Source organism: Halichoerus grypus, chromosome 1 (genome assembly GCF_964656455.1).
Source record: "Halichoerus grypus chromosome 1, mHalGry1.hap1.1, whole genome shotgun sequence".
Lineage (NCBI taxonomy): Eukaryota > Metazoa > Chordata > Mammalia > Carnivora > Phocidae > Halichoerus > Halichoerus grypus.
In genome coordinates, this window is record NC_135712.1 from 206,306,317 (window position 1) to 206,328,573 (window position 22,257).

At 41.2% G+C, this 22,257-nt stretch overlaps 1 protein-coding gene across 6 annotated transcripts in view; it reads right to left on the reverse strand.

The window, feature by feature from the left end:
* Positions 1-833: 833 nt before the first annotated feature.
* LOC144378825 (adhesion G protein-coupled receptor E2-like) overlaps positions 834-22,257 on the reverse strand; it is a 49,837-nt gene continuing 28,413 nt past the window's right edge. The window contains exons 14-19 of one of the 6 annotated variants that reach the window (XM_078054400.1): positions 10,213-10,279; positions 9,855-9,946; positions 8,436-8,604; positions 8,241-8,351; positions 3,473-3,526; positions 2,665-2,984 (exon numbers count right to left, since the gene is read on the reverse strand). In XM_078054400.1, coding sequence (XP_077910526.1) covers positions 3,482-3,526; positions 8,241-8,351; positions 8,436-8,604; positions 9,855-9,946; positions 10,213-10,279 — 484 coding nt within the window. In that variant the 3' untranslated portion in view covers positions 2,665-2,984; positions 3,473-3,481. Of the gene's footprint in view, positions 2,985-3,472; positions 3,527-8,240; positions 8,352-8,435; positions 8,605-9,854; positions 9,947-10,212; positions 10,280-22,257 lie in introns of all 6 variants that reach the window. The other 5 variants (XM_078054404.1, XM_078054402.1, XM_078054401.1 and 2 more) reach the window with 5 other exon arrangements.

Genomic DNA, 22,257 nt, shown 5'->3' on the forward strand with positions numbered 1-22,257 from the left:
AGCGGGAGGCAAACCACATGAGACGCTGAACTCTAGGAAACCAACTGAGGGTTGCTGGAGGGGAGGGGAGTGAGGGGATGTGGTAATTGGGTTTTGGGCATTAAGGAGGGCAATTGATGTAATGAGCACTGGGTATTATATACAACTGGTTAATCATTAAATTCTACCTATGAAACTGTTAAAAAAAAAAAAAAAAAAGTAAAGATATGGGGACAAATGCTGAGATCAGCCTCCCAAACCATAACCTAGGGATACAGCCATCAGTTCACCCTAGTGCTCCTTACTACCTGCCTTCCCTAGCCAGGGTTTGGTCCACGTCTACCATGTCCCCACAGGGACAAGGTCCCATAGACCACAGTAACTACTATACTGTATCTTCCCTTTCTTCTGGTTTCCCACCTTACAGATTGTTGTGGACTAAATGTTTGTGACCCTCTACCCAATTCACATGTTGAATCCCTAGCCCCTCCCCCCCATGTGTGGTATTTGGTGATGGGGTTTGTGGGAGATAATTAGAATGAGATCAGTGTGGGGCCCTTATGTTGGGATTAGTGACCTTGTAAGAAGAAACATCTGAGGGGCAACTGGGTAGTTCAGTGGGTTGAGCATCTGTCTTCAGCTCAGGTCATGATCCCAGCGTCGGGGATCCAGTCCCACTTCAGGCTCCTTGCTCAGTGGGGAACCTACTTCTCCCTCTGCCTGCTGCTCCCCCTGCTTTTATTCTGTCTCTCTCTCTCTTTCTCTCTCTCTCTCTCTCTCACACACACACACACAAATAAATAATAAATAAATAAATAAATAAATAAATAATCTTTGAAAAGAAAAAAGAAGAGACACCTGAGGGTTTTCCTTTTTTTCACTTTATACTTGAGAAGGGAGAAAAGGCCATGGGAGCACACAGTGAGAAGGTAGCCAGGAAGAGTTACATCCTTTGGGTTGCATCCTTTTCTGAAACCTCTCCTTCCTACAAAGACTCTTCCACATGCTGAACATCTATGAGCTGGAAAACCCACTTCATCAGACTCTTCCACATGCTGAACATCTATGAGCTGAAACAACCCCCCAGTCTATGATATTTTGTTATGGGAATCTAAGCTAATGCACAGGTCTTCGGGATTCCCTGACATGGGAATCAAGTCTACCTTGTTCATGTCCATTTCTATCAACGTAGCATTATGACTTAAAGAGTAATGCTTAACAAATACTTGAAAAGCGCCTGAATAAATTGGTGTGGATGAAGAGCTTCCCAGAACATCCTAGGATAGAGGTCAGCAAACTACAGCCCATGGGCCAAATCTGGCTCACCACCTGGTTTTGTACAGACCACAAGGTAAGAATAGTCTTTACATTTTTAAACAGGTGAAAAATATCAAAAGAAGAATGATATTTTGTGTCATGTGAACATCACATGAAATTCAAATTAAGTGTCCAAAAATAAAGTTTTATTAAAACACAGTCATGATCATTCATTATAGAGGATTTCATGCTACAATGGCAGACTTAAATTGTTGCTATAGATTCTAGCCATGATGGTCAATTTCGTGTGTCCTCTTGACTGGGCAAGAGGATGCCAGATAGCTGGTTAAACATAAATTCTGGTTGAATCTGTAAGGGTGTTTACGGAAGGGATTAGCATTTGAGTTGGATTGGGTAACACAGAAGACCCTCTCCAATGTGGATGGGCATCATCCAGTCCCTTGAGAGCCTGAATAAAATAAAAAAGTGGAGGAAGATTGAATTAACGCAGCCTGATGGTTTGACAGGAACATCCATCTTCTACAATCAACATACCTAGTTCTCAGGCTTTCAGACCCAGAATGGAATATACACCATCAGCTTTTGGGATCCCAGACCTTCAACCTACACCACCGTTTTTCTGGGTCTCCAGCTAGCAGACAGCAGATTGTGGGACTTAGCTCCATAATCATGTGAGTCCATACCTCATTATAAATCACTTCATAAAAATGTGTGTGTGTGTGTGTGTGTGTGTGTGTGTGTGTGTGTGTGTCCTTTTGGTTCTATTTCTCTGGACAACCCTGACTAATACACTGGTCCACAAGGACTAAAACAGACATATCATGATCTGAGTTTTCAAACTATCTGTATCATCATATGATGAGACAAGATGGTGTCTGTGAAATGCATTATACTTCAATTGTCCAGCAATAGAAATGTAATTTACAGAAATCTTTCAGCCTCTGAGTCAACTCTAGGTGCAAAAATCACTTTACTGCCCCCTTAAATCTCCATGAAGGCAAAACCTGTGTCTCTCTTGGTCTCTGCCTTAGACCTAATGAGAAATCAATATATTTGAATGAATGAATAATTAACTGCACAGAAAACAGAACCAAGAAATTTCAAAATCCATACTATGGCGAACTTTTCCATTCTTTTTTTTTTTAAAGATTTTATTTATTCATTTGAGACACAGAGATACAGAGAGAGAGAGAGAAAGCATGAGCAGGGAGAGAGGCAGAGGGAGAGGGAGAAGCAGGCTTCTCGCTGAGCCAGGAGCCCACTGTGGGGCTCGATCCCAGGACCCTGGGATCATGACCTGAGCCGAAGGCAGACGCTTAACCATCTGAGCCACCCAGGCGCCCCCGAACTTTTCCATTCTTATGGATGCTTTTGGTAGTAAAATCCGATGAGGTGGGTTTTCCAGCTCATAGATGTTCAGCATGTGGAAGAGTCTTTGTAGGAAGGAGAAGTTTCAGAAAAGCATGTAACCCAAAGTGACCAAGAAATTGGGCCACATCTGGCCCTTTATATGTGGAAAGTTTTCTGGGCACACTGAAAGACACAGAAAAATTCCAGATTATGCAGGTCTTGATGTCAAACATAGTTGACTTCTTTCACATTATTGACGTGGTGAATTTCTTGAAACACACACAACAGTCTTGTTTATCCTCTCATTTGCTCAGAGAATAACCGTTCCAATTTTCCATGGGATAAGTGGATATAACTCAAGATATTTTTTAATTAACCTAGAAAAAATAATATTTAGAAATGTTATAAAAGACTACAGAAAGATAATTCTAAAGATTCTTTTGGGGCATCTGGGTGACTCAGTCAGGTACAGGTCTGACCCCTGGTTTGAGCTCAGATTATGATGAGGGTTGTGAGATCGAGCCCCATGTTGGGCTCCATGCTAAGCACAGAGTCTGCTTGAGATTCTCTCTCCCTCCCCCTCTGCCCCTCCCACTCATTCTCTCTCTCCCCCTAAATTAATAAATAAATATTTTTAAAATTTTCCTATGAAAAACAAAATAAGAAATTTAATTAATCCTTCAATCACAAAATTTCCTTGTCAGTAAATAGGTCAGAGGAAGAGCAAAAGGCCATACACTATTATATTTGGTGAGACCCTGGTCATCCCAGAAGTCCCATCTCCCTACAAATCTTAACCCCCAAGCTACAGAAGATAGGACCAATGAAATGTGCTACAGGGAAAAAAAAACAAAAAACAAAAAACCTGTCTCTTTCAAGATGTATGTCCTGATCCCTCTGCTTCAAGGTTTGTGAAATGCTGGTTTACATGTAAAGAAATAAAAGAGGGAAGGTGGGAAATTAACACAAGGTTGGAAATGTTATGTGTTGTCAATCACCTAAGATATAAAGGAAAAAACAGTGAATTCTCCTTTTTCTCCCTTATCCTTTGCATTACCTATATGAGTTATTTGTTCCTGGGGCTATAGAAAGCTTAGTGTGATTTCTGGTGTTTGAGTTAGGCAACTTCACATGCTTATCTCTACACAAGAAGGTTATAAAAATGGTGCTTTGTGAAATTACTCAGAACTGAATGCAGGAGCAAATATTGTGGTTTTCTTGAACAAGACTTCAGGAAGCCACAGAAGAGATGCCAAGATGAGGGGGAGACATTCCTATATCTTTAAACATGAGAGGCACCAAATTTTAAGAGACAGGAGAAAATACAACTACATTAAGGAATGGATTTGCTTGGTCCTTTGCTCACAGACAGTAGAAACAGCTGATCAGATGACTTACATTTTACACAGCTATCTGATGCTATTTTTCTCACAGAAAGTATATTTCTTCACTGTGCAGATCATCTCAGGGGAGGGGGGTTGATATTTACTCAAACACTATAACACCAGGCAGATTTTCATGGTTCTACAATAGGCAAACCAAAACTATGTACGGTAGACAGAGCAATGATTCTCCCAAAGATGCCCACATTCTCCTCTCTGAATCCTGTGACTATGTCACTCCACATGGGAAAAAAAATGGACTTTGAGCTAAAATTAAGTTATGTATCTTAGATGGGAAGTGAGGCAGTGTAATGACTAAGGTCTTTTTAAAAGAAAGAGGGAGGAAGGAGAGTCGAAGACAGGAAAAGAGATACAACTGACAAAAGCAGGGGAGAGTGAGTGAGAGTGAGAGAGTTTTGAAGATACTGCAGTGCAGGCTTTGAAAGGTGAATGGAGCAAGGGGACACTATTTCAGGAAAGCAGGCAGACTCTAGGTGATGGAAAAGGTGAGAAATTAGAAACTCTCCTAGAGTCTCCAGAAGGAACTCAGCTCTGCTGACCCCTTGATTTTACTCCCATAAGACCCATTTGAAACTTCGAACTTCTAGACTTGTAAGATATATGTTTGTGCATTTTTTAAAGATTTACTTACTTTCTTATTATGTTCAGTTAGCCAGCATATAGTACATCATTAGTTTTTGATGTAGTGTTCAGTGATTCACTAGTTGCATATAACTCTGGGAAAGAGTATGGAGGGTCCTCAAGATGTTAAAAATACAGCTACACTAAGACCCAGCAATTGTACTACTAGGTATATACCCCAAAGATACAGATGTGGTGAAAAGAAGGGGCACATGCACCCCAAAGTTCATAGCAGCAAAGATTTACTTATTTAATTGAGCAAGAGAGAAAGAGAGAATGAGAGAGTGCAGGGGGGTGGGGAGAGGGAGAGGAGAGAGAATCTCAAGCAGACGTGACACTGAGCCTGGAGCCCACTGTGGGGCTGGATCTCAGGACCCTGAGATCATGACTTGAGCAGAAATCAAGAGTCGGACACTTAACGAATGAGCCACCCAGGCACCCCTAATATTTGTGTTGTTCTTAGCAATAAATCTGTGAAAACTTGTAACAACAGCAAAAGGAAACTAATACAATTGAAGTATATATGTGGAAATGAGTGAGGGAAGCTCAGATCCTATTCAGGGACTCCTAGGGAAAAGCTCCAAGGGATGACGATATGGCCCTGCTCAGGCTGAGCTAACTAAAGAACACGGAGGTTAAGTACTGTTAGCATTCTCTAAACAGAAAGGTATGAACTATTTATTACATTCTTCCTGAATAATGCAAGCCCCAAGTGGGACAGGGCTGTGATACAGCCAGAATGAACATCTCCGATATGTGGGACCCTTCCCTTGTGTGGTGGCATCAGCTGTACCGAGGGATGCTGCATTAGCTCCTGCTTGGTTACATTCACCAGCCTTGGCTGAATCAACATCTACAATGTGTGTGAGAGATGTTCAGCCCCCTCCCACCAATGTATGAGCCACCTGAAAGCCTACACACGGAAGCAAATAACTAGTTCAGAATGAGCAAATTTAAGAAAACTGTCTAGTGTAGGGAAAAGAGGAAGGAGGCAATGGAAGATTTAAGATGTTTAGCAATTTGACCCAGTTCACATAGCAAGCACGTGAGAGAGCTGGTATTTCATTCCAGACCTGCTTCAGTCTGGGAACTATGAGCTACATGATGCTCATGGATCATAAGGAAATATTTGGGTCTTACTCAGTAGACATGATGGTCAATAATGAAACAAAGGGGCAGAGAATTATCTTGATATTCCCAAGAGAAAGTGATATCATAAACTAATCAATTCTTTACTCTACTGTTTTAATACCCTCCCCGTCAGGCAATTCATTCATTCATTTATTCATTCACTTGTTTGCTCACTAGATAATTATCGAGCACTTGGAAAGTTGGAAAGAGATTGGTGAGCAAGACAGTTCTTGCACCTTCTGCAAATGCAGCAATTATGTATTGGGCATTTCTATGTGCCTGGCCCTGTGTGGAATGCTGGGGATACATTAGAGGGAAAAACCAACACAGCACTGTCGGGGCTGAAATCCAGATAGAAGACAGACATTAATGGAACAGTGAAAACCAAGAGTAAATGACTCCGACAACTGCTCTGCAGGAAAGGCACAGGGGCTATCAGAGTGAAAAACAAGAGAATCTGACCCAATCAAGGCAGGAAGAGAAGGCTTCTTGGAGGAATGGACACATGAACTGAGATCTGAAGGCTCACCTAGTTTTGAGTCAAGGAAAACAAAAGACTGTTTCAAGGAGAGGGAGTAGAGGGAGGATGTGCAAAGTCTTTGTTCCAAAGAGACACAGTGAATTTAAAAAATTGAAAGAAATTTGGTGTGGCCAAAATAATGCTGAGTTTATGGCAGATGAAGCTGGAGAGGAAAGCAGGAGACAACCCAAGCAAATACTCATTGATTTGTGGATTTGGGGTTTGATCCTACATGTAATGAGTTTAACAAAGGAGTGCATTATTTTATTTGTGTTTTGAAAAGGTCCCTCTGAATTATGTGTAAAATATGCAAGAGAAGCTGACAAGAGTAGAAAGGGGTGGTAAATTAGGATACAGAAGTTGCTCAGCCAAGCAAAGATGGCAGCCTGCTAAGGAGGAGTGATGAGGATTGAGCCAGCGGGACATACTGGGGACATACTGAGAAGATAAAAACAGCAAGGATTGCATAACGGATAGCTTGTGGTGGGAAAAAAATCATTGTTGAGGGTAACTTTTATGATCCAAATTTGTGCCCCAGGATGATGGAGCATCATCCAGAGAGAGAAAGATGTCATGAGAAAGGATTAAATTGGGGTAAAGACTGCAAGTCTTCTACTGGAAGCCTGAGCTAAAGGTGTCTTCAAGACATAAGAAATAAGAAGCTGAAAATACTCGTCTAGATTTCAGAGATCAGAGCAAGAAAAATATACATGGCCGTCATTTGTGTCTAGTGGTAACTATCTAGAGAATAGATGCTTTGTCTAGGAGGAAAGATTTAACCAGGACTGAAGTTATTCTGGAACTGATCCATTAGATTAAGCAATGAAGGAAACAAAGAGAGAAAAGCTAGAGAGAATGGAAGAAAGAAATAAAAGCGTGTCTGAGTAGAATCTACACAGAATAAGGATGGAGTGTTTCATGAGAAAGGATGAATAGTTAGAAGTTGCTGAGAAAACTTTTAGGGACAGGGAGATCACTGTAGGTCTAAGAGATGATTGTTTGGGTGGCATGATGGGGGAACCATATTTTCAAGAGTTGGGGGAGAAGGGAGTAAGTTGAAGGCAAGGAAATGGAGACAGAGAAGTCAACTCTTGGCTGGTAGCTAAAACGGAGGCAAGTAGTACATGTTTTCAAGATAGAGGAGAACTCCAAACATGTTTCCATGACTATGGGAGGAATATTGTTGAGATGGTGCCTTAGGGAAGTGCAAAGAGAGGAGAATGTGTGAACAATAATTTTTTTTTTTATTTTTTTTATTGTTATGTTAATCCCCATACATTACATCATTAGTTTTAGATATAGTGTTCCATGATTCATTGTTTGTGCATAACACCCAGTGTTCCATGCAGATCGTGCCCTCCTCAATACCCATCACCAGGCTAACCCATCCTCCCAACCCCCTCCCCTCTAGAACCCTCAGTTTGTTTTTCAGAGTCCATTGTCTCTCATGGTTCTTCTCCCCCTCCGATTTCCCCCCCTTCATTCTTCCCTTTTTAAAGATTTTATTTATTTATTTGACAGAGAGAGACACAGTGAGAGAGGGAACACAAGCAGCGGGAGTGGAAGAGGGAGAAGCAGGCTTCCCACGGAGCAGGGAGCCCGATGCGGGGCTCGATGCCAGGATCCTGAGATCATGACCTGAGCCGAAGACAGACGCTTAACGACTGAGCCACCCAGACGCCCCTGAACAATAATTTAAAGATAACTGATAAGGTATGAAGGATGGGATCCAAAGAGCAGGTGGAAGCATCATCTTCATAGAGGAGGCCAAAAGTTAACAATTAATTAACAGCTAAATTATTAACATTAAACTAACAGGTAAAGAGTCAAAAAGCAAACCAAGCGTGAGCCACCCTAGGGCATCATCTACTGCACACTAAAGTTGTTCAGTGTAATAAGCATATGGTACTCAAGCAGATCATTTAGTGAAGTGCTCTGGGAGCAATGCGTGATCTTACCGTGCTGGGTTTGGAGGCATCAGACATGGCCCTGCTGGACAGTGTGTATATCTCAGACTCAGCTCTTGTTTTCTTGATCCCTTTGAACCATTTCCCATATTGCTCCCGGACCTGCAGAGGCAAATACACTCTGGATCAGCTCACTGAGAGGAGTGAGGATAGGAAGACTGCTGGGTGGGAGCTGGGCAGTGGTACCTGCTGGCTGAGGAGGCAGTACACCAAGAAGATGAAGAAGCCCTGCAGGCTGTTGATGATGGTGAAGAGGTAAGCCATGACATGGGCAGCTGGACCCACCTGCAGGATGCCCAGGCACCAGGTGCAGCCCAAAATGAAGAGCTGAGCTGTGGCCTTAAATGTCAGCATCCTGGGTTGGACGAGAAAGGTGGCTCATGATGCACCCGGGGCAACACAATGACAAACATTCTCCTCTCTACCCTATGGATTCTCCTTTCTTCCCCTTTTGGTGATGAGTTCTCAGACTGACTTGTGATCAGCTTTGATCTTTATTGTCAATGATTCCTTACAGAAAAAATGCCATGAGGGACCAGGGTGGTGTTTTGATTTGGATTGAGGAGGATAGGGATACTTCATAATGTATGTTTCAAAAATTTTATGACGCTCCATGGAGATCTTGAATTTTATTCATTCAACACTACTGAGAAGGCATTTTGTATCCGGCTCTGTGCTGGGACCTGGGATTTAAAAAATAACAATGGCAAGATTTCTATTTTCTTTCTTTTTTTTTTTTTTTTTTGAGAAACCGTCTTTATTCTTTTTATGTTATTATGTTATGTTAGTCACCATACAGTACATCATTAGTTTATTTTTTATTTAAATTCAATTAGCCAAGGGAGATTCCTATTTTCATTTGGAATGGATAATAATAGGAACATGGAAGAGAAAGCAAAAAATTTTCACAAAGGTTGCTGGAACAAAGGACGCCCAAGCCTCCCAGAAGATTTGACGTTGACTACCATTTTCTCCACAGAGAGGAATGGAAGAGGGGTCAGAAGGAGCCTGAACTAGGGTGGGGTGTGGAAATGTAGGCTGGGTTGTGAGAGCAATCACAGGTTTTTCTAAGTGCTTCTTGGGAACATAAATATTCTCTGTACATTTGTCGTAAGATTGCTGGCAAAAGTCCAAAGAACGTTTATTAACCAATGCCAATTCTTCCTGTTGCCGACAGAGTTACAAAATGGGGTTAGACATAGATAGAACAGGGGTGCTTCAGTGGCTCAGTCGGTTAAGCATCTGAATCTTGATTTCAGCTCAGGTCATGATCTCAGGGTCGTGGGATAGAGCCCCATATTGGGCTCCACACTGAGCATAGAGCCTGCTTAAGAATCTCTCTCTCTCTCCCGCCAGCCCTCTCCTCCCTCCCCCATACTCTCACTGTCTTTCTGGGAAAAAAATGAATAGACAGAACATTTTGGCCAGGGTGTCATCAGCACACCACTGAATCTGAGCCAGCTGCCATAGAAGGATAGCTGCATCGCTCTGCTCTAGGTCCCCTTAGCAGACCCCAAGAAGAAGCATCAGGGGCTGCTGAGGCACATGGCTTTGTCCTTAGAACCATACATGTCTGTGCGGTTGTCACTCTCTTCTCCATCTTACCTTGTGTTCTGGAGGGTGGATACATCACTGCTGAGGGAAGACAGTTTGCTTTTCAAAATCCAGAGGGTCATCAGAACAAAAGCTAAATTGACCTTCAAGAAACCACAGAAGGTTTATTGAATAAAATTTCAATCTGTGATCTGTATCCTAGCCTGTCCAACATCAACTCCACATTTAAGTCATTTTCATATCAAGTAACAGTGTTAGAGTTTGTAGTTTGAGGAGCAGTCTTAGAAAACCAAACAATGACATGACAATCCAGGAACATGCCTGCCCCTGCCACACACACCCCCTTAAAATCCTGCTCTTCTCATGACCCCCAGCTAAGCATTAGGGATGCTGTGATATCATCACTCACAGAGAAGATGGTGCAGACTGGCCCAAGGAAGCTCCATATAAATCTCTTTCCTGGATTGAGCCAGCAGCTGAGCAAGAGAGTAAAAAATGCATTAGTCCTTGGGAATATAGAACTATTATATAAATTCATTCATTCATTCATTCATTCATTCATCAACAAATATTGAGTGACTCTTTTGTGACAGGCTCTGTCATTAGCTCCGAAGGTACAGTGGTAAAGAAAGTAAACATGGTCTTAAAACCCACGAATCTCACATGGAGTGGAGAAACACAATTAGACATACTGTAACAATACAACAGAAGTGTGAGGTTGTGAGAATGTATCATTGGATGTCCTGCTTCGTTTGGAGTCTGAGGGATTAGAATGGTTAAGGAAGATTCCCTAAGGAAATTATATTTTTAGCTGACATATTGACATTGGATGATGTTACGGAGATAAACAGTGTTGAAATAAAGAAGTCCACAAACGTGTTAACAGACTTTGACAAGTCCTGTGAGGCTAACATGCTTTTAGGGGCCTTTCTTGTGGTCTTCCATTGAATTTGTTTCCATCGGCTGCCAAACCCATCAACTTAGATTTAAATGTTTTCGTGGCTTTATTGAGATATATTTTGCAGCCCATAAAATCCACCCATTTAAACTACACAGTTCAGTGATCTTTACTTTTTTTATTATGTTATGTTAGTCACCATACAGTACATCATTAGTTTTTGATGTAGTGTTCCATGATTCATTGTTTGCGTATAACACCCAATGCTCCATTCAATACATGCAGCATGTTGTGCTTAGGAGTGCACGTCCTGGGAACTGACTTACTGAATGGAGGAGTAAGGACCTTGGTGAACTTGCTCTCCTTCTAAAACAACAAAATACACACAGAACAATGAAAACCAACTATTTCAAAACTCTGGCAATTACCCAAAACCACAGAACAAATTGAAAATAGTCTATCCAAGAGAAACTACTGAACCTCCGTAAGACTGGGGGGAAAGGAGTCTGGGATGGTTTAACTTGGATCTCAGTGGTGCGGCAGCCAAAAGTGGAGAGCACTGAAGACAATGGAGAGATCTATTTTTGGAGCTCCATTAAAAGCATCATCATCGTCCCCAGAACACAACCAATATTTTTTTTCTAACTCTGTAGTTCCTAACTCCTTTATTCTCTAAATTTGGTGGCTAGTTGATTTGATTGAGAACTCATGGGGAAGAGGGGAGCCTACTCTAGGGCACTACCAATACAAGAGCAAACTACTGTCACATCACCAGCTGTCTAGGTCTATGATGTCAGGTGCTATCAACAAGAACTTGTCCAGCAATTTAAAAGGAAATACTGGAGAACCAAAGGACCATAAGAAATTTTGAAAACCTCTGAAATATTCCTCTAAGTCTAAGGATGCACGAGGATATGCCTCACTCAAAAAAGGCATGGGGATGCACCCCAGTGTTTATAGTAGCAATGTCCACAAACCCAAACTATGGAAAGAGCCCAGACGTCCATTGACAGATGAATGGATAAAGAAGATGTGGCATATACATACAATGGAATATTACTCAGCCATCAAAACAAATGAAATCTTGCCATTTACAACGACATGGATGGAAATAGAGGTTATTATGTTAAGTGCATTAAGTCAGTCAGAGAAAGACAAATCTCAGATGATTTCACTCACATGTGGAATTTAAGAAGAACATTGGGGAAGGGAAGGAAAAATAAAATAACACAAAATCAGAAGGGGAGACAAACCATAAGAGACTCTTAACTGAGGGTTGCTGGAAGGGAGGTGGGTGGGGGGATGGGGTAAGTGGGTGATGGTCATTAAGGACGGCATTTGATGTAATGACACTGGGTGTTACATACAATTGTTGAATCACTAAATTTTACCTCTGAAACTAACAAAACACTGTATGTTCATTTAATTGGATAAAAAATGTTTTTGAAAAGGCGTAGGGAAAAAAGAAAGCGCTAGTCTCTCATCTCTGACTGACCTTGAGGCTTTGTGCAATCAGAAAGTGAAAGCTAAGACTGTTATGTGTACAACCCTAAGTTTGAAGGTGTGCCTTCTCACACACATACCTTCGTAAAAGAATGCAAAGCATACAGGCAAAGCATTAAGGAAGTCTTCTGAAGAAACATTGGGTCGCCATTAAATTATACTGACCCAGATGTGACCAACACCATAGTAACCCAGGACTAAAAATAAAACTAAGAACTTTAATTAAGTTAGCAGAGAATTCAGAGGTCACACACTGCAAGGAATGACCACTCTACAGAATTAGTCCAGGAAAGTCCCTAAACAAACAAACAAAAAAACCCACCAACATACCAGAAACAACGTATCTGGGAGGGAGGAGGAATCTGATAACAGAGGTGTTACAATATATTATCTAATATATTGACTTTTAACCAAAAATTTATGATCCATCCAAAGAAACAGGAAAATGTGCAACAGACACAGAGGAAAAAATCAGTCCAAAGAAAATGTCTCCTAAGAGGCACAGATTTCAAACTTTGTAGATAAAGTCTTTAAGTCAGTTATTATAAATATTTTTAAAACACCAAACCAGGTCTAAAAAACTAAAGGAAGGGGAACCTGGGTGACTCGGTCAGTTAAGCACCTGACTCTAGATTTGAGCTCAGGTCATGATCTTGGGGTCATGGGATGGAGCCCCGAGGCAGGCTCCTCACTGAGCCTCCTTGGGATTCTCTCTTTCCCTCTGCCTCTCCCCTGCTCACACTTGTGCGCTTGCTCTCTCTCTCCCTTTCTAAAAGAAAAAAAAATAAAGAAAATAAAGAAAAACTAAAAACTAAAGGACAATATGACAAAAATGTCTCACCAAATAAAGAAATTGGATAAAACAATAGATATTATGTATGGACCCAAATAGGAATTCTAGAGTTGAGAAGTATAACTGAAATGAAAAATTCACCAGAAGGGCTCAACAACAGATTGGAGTTGGTAAAAGTAAAAAATTAATAAATTTGAATATAGGTCAATAGAAATTATGGCATCTGAGGAATGGAAAGAAAGTAGAATGAAGAAAAATGAAAGGAACCCCAGAGACTTGTGGCACAGGACCAAGTGCACCAACATACACATACTGGAGTCCCAGAAGAAGACAAAGCTAAAGGGCAGAAAAATGCTTGAAGAATGAAGCTAAAAACTTCCCAAATTTAAATAAAAATATTAATCTACACATCCAAGAAGCTCAATGAACTACAAGTGGAACAAACTCAAAGAGATCCACACCAAAACACATCATAGACCTAATGACAAAGACCAAGACAAAATCTTTAAAGTGACAAGAGAAAATTTATTTTTTCACATACAAGAGATCCTCAATAAGGGGCTCCTGGGTGGGTCAGTGGGTTAAGCATCCTACTCATGATTTTGGCTCAGGGCATGATCTCAGGGTCATGAGATGGAGCCCCGCATCTGTCGTCACACACTGAAATAAAGTTCTCAGACACCGATCTGAGCAGCCACGCAGGCAGGGAGATGAGTGGCAGCTGAATCCTGCACATAGCTTTTATTTTGTTTTGCACCAGAAAAGCAAGGACAGATGCCTCAAAGCATGGGCAAGAGTACAAAGGGAGGAGGGGGCGGAGCAAGATGGCGGAGGAGTAGGAGACCTGGATTTCGTCTCCTCTCAGGAATTCAGCTGGATAGGGATCAAACCATTCTGAACACCTACAAACTCAACAGGAGATCGAAGAAAAGAAGAGCAACAACTCTCTGAACAGAAAAGCGACCATTTTCTGGAAGGTGGGACGTGCGGAGAAGTGAATCCGAGGCAATATTCGGGAGGATAGACGGCGGGGGAGGGGCCTCCGTCGGCCGCTTCTGGCAAGTGATAGAGCCGCGGAGCACAAAATCGGAACTTTTAGAAGTCGGCTCCGCTGAGGGACGTCACTCTGGTGGCTAAGTGGGGGGTGGAACCCTCATGGGACAGTGTGGTCTCAGGACCCTCGGGGTCACAGAAAGTCCGGGGGTGCCTGAGTGCGGCAGAGCTCCCAGGTATCGGAGCAGGGAAGCCGGCTGCAGAGACGGAGCCCAGGCGCGGGCTCTCAGCTCGGGGTTGCCATAAACCGTGATCTGCAGCACAGTCGGGCCACTGCTCCTCCAGCAGGGACCCAACAAGCGGCAGATCCGGGGAGACTCACCTTCTTCCCCCGGGAGGAGAGGCGCGGGAGTGCACCGCAGGGATCTGCTGGGTTTGGAGACTCCACACGGGGTGGGGTGCCAGAGATAGAAATGCTCGGTCACAGGCCGGGTGAGCACGGAGTGTGGCCGGAGACCGGGGAGACGGGAGTGACTGATGGCTTTTCTCTGGGGGCGCACTGAGGAGCGGGACCCCAAGTTCTCGCCTCCTCCGGGGCAGAGATTGGGAGGCCGCCATTTTCACTCTCCGCCTCCAAAGCTGTACGGAAAGCTTGCAGGGAACAAAAGCTCCGGAGAGCAAACCCGAGCAGATTCCTTAGCCCTGACTGGGCAAGGGCGGGGCAATTCCGCCTCAGGCAAAGACATTTGGGAACCACGGCAACAGGCCCCTCCCCCAGAAGATCAGCGAGAACAGCCAGCCAAGACCAAGTTTACCGATCAGTGAGAACGGCAGAACTCCAGGCTAGGGGAATACTGCACATAGAATTCATGGCTTTTTTCCATGATACTTTAGTCTTTCAAAGTTAATTATTTTTTTTAACTGTCTTTTTTCTTTTTTCTTTCTTTTTTTTTTTTAATTTTTCTTTTTCCCTTTTTCAACCAACATCTTATCAATCCCTTTTTTAAAAAACATTTTTATTTTTCATTTTTAGAGTCATATTCTATCCCTTCATAGTAGTTACCCGTATTTTTGGCATATATATATAAGTTGTTCTCTCTTTAAAATTTTGAGATAGTTTCTTCTAACAGATCAAAATATACTCTAAATCTCTAGTGTATGGCTTTATCCTACTCCCCTGCCTGATCACATTCTCTCCCTTTTTTTTTTCCTTTTTTCTTTTCTTTTTTTTTTTTAAATCCTCTTCTTTCTTTTTTCAAACAACTTATCAATTCCTTTTATAAAATTTTTTATAATTTCCATCTTTACAATCATATTCCATCCCTTCATCATATCAACCCTTATTTTTGTACATATATGTTGTTCTTTCTTTAAAATTTTGGGAGGCACTTTCTTTTAACAACCAAAATACACCCAAAATCTAGTGTGTGGCACTGATCTATAATCCAGCCTGATCATATTTGATCACATTCTGTTTTTGTTTTGTTTTGTTTTGTTCTGTTTTTGTTTGTTTATATCTTTATCTTTTCCTTTTTCTTTTTCCTTTTTTTTTTTTTTTTCTTTTTTCTCTCTTTCCCTTTCTTTTCCCACTGCTTCAGGTCTTTTCTGATTTGTTTAGAGTATATTTTCTGGGGACGTTGTTACCCTGCTAGCATTTTGTTCTCTCATTAATCTATTCTCCTCTGCACAAAATGACAAGACGGAAAAAATCACTTCAACAAAAAGAACAAGAGGTAGTACCGACGGCCAGGGACCTACTCAATACGGATATTAGTACGATGTCAGATCTAGAGTTCAGAATCATCACTTTAAAGATACTAGCTGGGCTTGAAAAAAGCATGGAAGTTATTAGAGAAACCCTTTCTGGAGAAGTAAAAGAACTAATATCTAACCAAGTAGAAATTAAAAAGGCTATTAATGAGGTGCAATCAAATATGGGGGCACTAAGTGCTAGGATAAATGAGGCAGAAGAGAAAATCAGTGAGATAGAAGACCAAATGATGGAAAATAAAGAAGCTGAGGGGGTGGAAAACGATTTACCATGCTAATGGACACCAAAAGAAAGCTGGGGTGACAATCGTTATATCAGACAAATTAGATTTTAAACCAAAGACTGTAATAAGAGATGAGGAAGCACACTATATCCTACTTAAAGGGTCTATCCAACAAGAAGATCTAACAATTGTAAATATCTATGCCCCTAACATGGGAGCAGCCAATTATATAAGGCAATTAATAACAAAAGCAAAGAAACACATTGACAACAATACAATAATAGTGGGGGACTTTAACACCCCCCTCACTGAAATGGACAGATCGTCTAAGCAAAAGATCAACAAGGAAATAAAGACTTTAAATGACACACTGGACCAAATGGACTTCACAGATATATTCAGAACATTCCATCCCAAAGCAATGGAATACACATTCTTCTCTAGTGCCCAGAGAACATTCTCCAGAATAGATCACATCCGAGGTCATAAATCAGGTCTCAACTGGTACCAAAACATTGGGATCATCCCCTGCATATTTTCAGACCACAGTGCTTTGAAACTAGAACTCAATCACAAGAGGAAAGTCGGAAAGAACTCAAATACATGGAGGCTAAAGAGCATCCTACTAAAGAATGAATGGGTCAACCAGGAAATTAAAGAAGAATTAAAAAAATTCATGGAACCCAAAGAAAATGAAAACACAACTATTCAAAATCTTTGGGATACAGGAAAGGCAGTCCTGAGAGGAAAGCATATAGCAATACAAGCCTTTTTCAAGAAACAAGAAAGGTCTCAAGTACACAACCTAACCCTACACCTAAAGGAGCTGCAGAAAGAACAGCAAATAAAGCCTAAACCCAGCAGGAGAAGAGAAAGAATCAAGATCAGAGCAGAAATCAATGAAATAGAAACCAAAAGAACAGTAGAACAGATCAACGAAACTAGGAGCTGGTTCTTTGAAAGAATTAACAAGATTGATAAACCCCTGGCCAGACTTATCAAAAAGAAAAGAGAAATGACCCAAATCAACAAAATGATGAATGAAAGAGGAGAAATCACAACCAACACCAAAGAAATACAAACAATTATAAGAACATATTATGAGCAACTCTATGCCAGCAAATTAGATAACCTGGAAGAAATGGATGCATTCCTAGAGATGTATCAACTACCAAAACTGAACCAGGAAGAAATAGAAAACCTGAACAGACCTATAACCACTAAGGAAATTGAAGCAGTCATCAAAAATCTCCCAAAACACAAAAGCCCAGGGCCAGTTGGCTTCCCAGGGGAATTCTACCAAACATTTCAAGAAGAATTAATACCTATCCTTCTGAAACTGTTCCAAAAAATAGAAATGGAAGGAAAACTTCCAAACTCGTTTTGTGAGGCCAGCATTACCTTGATCCCAAACCAGACAAAGACCCCATCAAAAAGTAGAATTACAGACGAATATCCCTGATGAACATGGATGCAAAAATTCTCACCAAAATACTAGCCAATAGGATCCAACAGTACATTAAAAGGATTAGTCACCACGACCAAGTCGGATTTATCCCTGGGCTGCAAGGTTGGTTCAACAACCGCAAATCAATCAACGTGACACAATACATTAACAAAAGAAAGAACAAGAATCATATGATCTTCTCAATAGATGCAGAAAAAGCATTTGACAAAGTACAGCATCCTTTCTTGATCAAAACTCTTCCGAGTATAGGCATAGAGGGTCCATACCTCAATATCATAAAAGCCATCTATGAAAAAACTACAGCGAATATCATTCTCAATGGGGAAAAACTGAGAGCTTTCCCCCTAAGGTCAGGAACGCGGCAGGGATGTCCACTATCACCACTGCTACTCAACTTAGTATTGGAAGTCCTAGCCACAGCAATCAGACAACAAAAAGAAATAAAAGGCATCCAAATCGGCAAAGAAGAAGTCAAACTCTCACTCTTTGCTGATGATATGATACTTTATGTGGAAAACCCAAAAGACTCCACCCCAAAACTGCTAGAACTCATACAGGAATTCAGTCAAGTGGCAGGATATAAAATCAATGCACAGAAGTCAGTGGCATTCCTATACACCAACAACAAGTCAGAAGAAAGAGAAATTAAGGAGTCGATCCCATTTACAATTGCACCCAAAACATTAAGATACCTAGGAATAAATCTAACCAAAGAGGGAAAGGATCTGTACTCAGAAAACTATAAAATACTCATGAAAGAAATTGAGGAAGACACAAAGAAATGGAAAAATGTTCCATGCTCATGGATTGGAAGAACAAATATTGTGAAGATGTCAATCCTACCAAGAGCAATCTACACATTCAATGCAATCCCCATCAAAATACCATCCACTTTCTTCAAAGAAATGGAACAAATAATCCTAAAATTTGTATGGAACCAGAAAAGACCCCACATAGCCAGAGGAATGTTGAAAAAGAAAAGCAAAGCTGGCGGCATCACAATTCCGGACTTCCAGCTCTACTACAAAGCTGTCATCATCAAGACAGTATGGTACTGGCACAAAAATAGGCACATAGATCAATGGAACAGAATAGAGAGCCCAGAAATGGACCCTCAACTGTATGGTCAACTAATCTTTGACAAAGCAGGAAAGAATGTCCAATGGAAAAAAGACAGTCTCTTCAACAAATGGTGTTGGGAGAATTGGACAGCCACATGCAGAAGAATGAAACTGGACCATTTCCTTACACCACACACAACAATAGACTCCAAATGGTTGAAAGACCTCAATGTGAGACAGGAGTCCATCAACATCCTAAAGGAGAACACAGGCAGCAACCTCTTCGACCTCAGCCGCAGCAACTTCTTCTTAGAAACATCGCCAAAGGCAAGGGAAGCAAGGGCAAAAATGAACTATTGGGATTTCATCAAGATAAAAAGCTTTTGCAAAGCAAAGGAAACAGTCAACAAAACCAAAAGACAACTGACAGAATGGGAGAAGATATTTGCAAATGACATATCAGATAAAGAGCTAGTATTCAAAATCTATAAAGAACTCATCAAACTCAACACCAAAAGAACAAAGAATCCAATCAAGAAATGGGCAGAAGACATGAACAGACATTTTTTCAAAGAAGACATCCAAATGGCCAACAGACACATGAAAAAGTGCTCAATATCGCTCGGCATCAGGGAAATCCAAATCAAAACCTCAATGAGATACCACCTCACATCAGTCAGAATGGCTAAAATTAACAAGTCAGGAAATGACAGATGTTGGCGGGGATGCGGAGAAAGGGGAACCCTCCTACACTGTTGGTGGGAATGCAAGCTGGTGCAGCCACTCTGGAAAACAGTATGGAAGTTCCTCAAAAAGTTGAAAATAGAGGTACCATATGATCCAGCAATTGCACTGCTGGGTATTTACCCCAAAGATACAAAAGTAGGGACCCGAAAGGGTACGTGCACTCCGATGTTTATAGCAGCAATGTCCACAATAGCCAAAATGTGGAAAGAGCCAAGATGTCCATCAACAGATGAATGGATAAAGAAGATGTGGTATATATACACAGTGGAATATTATGCAGCCATCAAAAGGAATGAGATCTTGCCATTTGCAACGACGTGGATGGAACTGGAGGGTATTATGCTGAGCGAAATAAGTCAAACAGAGAAAGACATGTATCATATGACCTCACTGATATGAGGAATTCTTAATCTCAGGAAACAAACTGAGGGTTGCTGCAGTGGGGGCTGGGGTGGGAGGGATGGGGTGACTGGGTGATGGACACTGGGGAGGGTATGTGCTCTGGAAAGCACTGTCAATTGTGCAAGACTGTTGAATCTCAGATCTGTAATTCTGAAACAAATAATGCAATATATGTTAAGAAAGAAAAAAAGAAGAAGAAGAATGTAGCAGGAGGGGAAGAATGAAGGGGGGGAAATCGGAGGGGTAGATGAACCATGAGAGACGATGGACTCTGAAAAACAAACTGAGGGTTCTAGAGGGGACGGGGGTGGGAGGATGGGTTAGCCTGGTGATGGGTATTAAAGAGGGCATGTTCTGCATGGAGCACTGGGTGTTATGCACAAACAATGAATCATGGAACACTATATCTAAAACTAATGATGTAATGTATGGGGATTAACATAACAATAAAAAATTAAAAAAAAAAAAGAGTACAAAGGGATGGCAAATGTCTTGAAGCCGTAAAGCAGGCTTGCATTCTCTCCTACGCATAGGCACGCATAGAGTCAGTCATGGGATAAGGGAGGAGAGGGATGTTTGGGCTAGCAATCACCAGGTGCAGAAAGTGGGGGCTGAGGGTTACATTCTTTTATAGCTCCTAACTTATGCTCTGCCCCTGGAGATTGCGGGATCCTGCTCCTACTGGGCCATTGTGTTCAATAGCCCGAGAACAGGAACACTGCTCACGTTTCAGCTGCTTCCACAGTCACTCCTTAGGGTTTACAATATATTTCTAAGAATAACTCCACAGCATCACGCTCTGTGCTGGGCATAGAGCCTGCATAAGATTTTCTCACTCCTTCTGCCCCACCATCCTCTCTCTCCTTCTCCTTCTCTCAAAAAAAAAAAAAAAAAAACTTCAAGAAAATAAACACTAATCATGGAGATCAGAAAGCAGTGGAATAACTTCTACAAAGTGTCAAAAAAAATGGTGGTCAACCAAGACTTCCACATCTAGCTAAATTCTCCTTGAAAAATGAAGAAATTAAGGCATTTTAAGAAAAACAAAAATAAGATAATTCTTGCTTGCTGAACTGTCCTACAAGAAATACTAAATGAGTCCTTTGGGCTGATAGGGATGGACATTAGACAGTCACTTGAATCCAAACAAATGGAGAGAACAAGTCAAAGTAACTACGTAGGTATTATGAAAGACACTGTAAGTATATTTTTGTTTGTAACTCTTGTCCTCTTCCGTTTTAAAAGATTACTGCACAGAGCAATACTTATAAAACTGTGTCCATGGGCTTGTAAGATACAAACATATAATTTTGGGAGGAGGAAGGGAATGTAGGAATATTAAGTTGTACATGGTTTTAGATATGACATCCTAAGCATGAGCAACAAAAGAAAAAAAACTGGACTTCATCAAAATTAAAACCTTTTCTGCTTTAAAGGACATTATCGAGAAAGTGAAAAGACACAGGCTGGTAGAAAATATTTACAAATCACATATTGAGGAGGCACCACCAAAAGTTCAGAATCTATTATCAAAACTTCAACAATAAAAAGACAAATAACCCAATTTAAAAATGGGCAAAAGATCTGAAAAGGCATTTCTCCAAAGAAGATAGGCAGAGGCTCAATAAGCAGAGGAAATGCCGCTCAGCCTCACTAGTTAGTAGGGAATTGAAGCCTAAACCACAATGAGATATCTCTTCAAACTCCTGCAAAGGGCTAACATTCAAAACGTAGAAAATTAAGAGTTGATGATGTGGAGAAATTAGAACCCTCATGTGCAGACTGCTTGTGTGAATCTAAAATGGTGCAGACACTTGGGAAAACACATGGCAGTTTGTCCAAATGCTAAACGTAGATGTGTGACATGATCCAGCAATGCCACAAATGGATATATACCCAAAACCCATGAAAATACACGTGCACATAAAAACTTACACGTGTATGTTTATGAAAGCATCATTCATAATGGCAAAAACTGGAAACAATCTAAGAGCCTATCAAATGATAGAGACACAAAATGCAGTATCCGTATAATGGAATATTATTTGCAAAATAATACCACCATCAGGAGTAATTAACAACATGGAATGAAGTCACGAAGTCACCATACTTGCAACGACCATGTGGGTGAGCCCTGAAAGCATCCTACAAAGGGAAGAATGCAGTCACAAGAGACCACATGTATGACTTCATTTACATCAAATATCCAGAACAGGCAGATCTATAGAGACAGAGGGCAGATTAGTGGTGGCCGGGGGCAGGGGTAGAGGAGGGTAGCAGGAATGAGGAGGGAATGTTGTGCACAAGAGGAAAGTGTTCTAGAACACCATTGTGGTGGTGCCTGCATGACTCTGTGATTGTTCTAAAAAACACTCATCTGTACACTTTTAAAGGGTCAATTTTACGGTATGTGAAATATATTTCAATAAAAAAAAAAACACAAAACTGGGTATTAAAAGTGAAGATAACAGAGTATGAGCTCTGCAGCTTGACTCCCTGGATTGGTATCTCAGCTCTGCCACTTACTAGCCAAGCACCTTGGGGCATTTAATTAAACTATCTGCGGTTCAGTTTTCATCTGTAAAATTGGGCAAA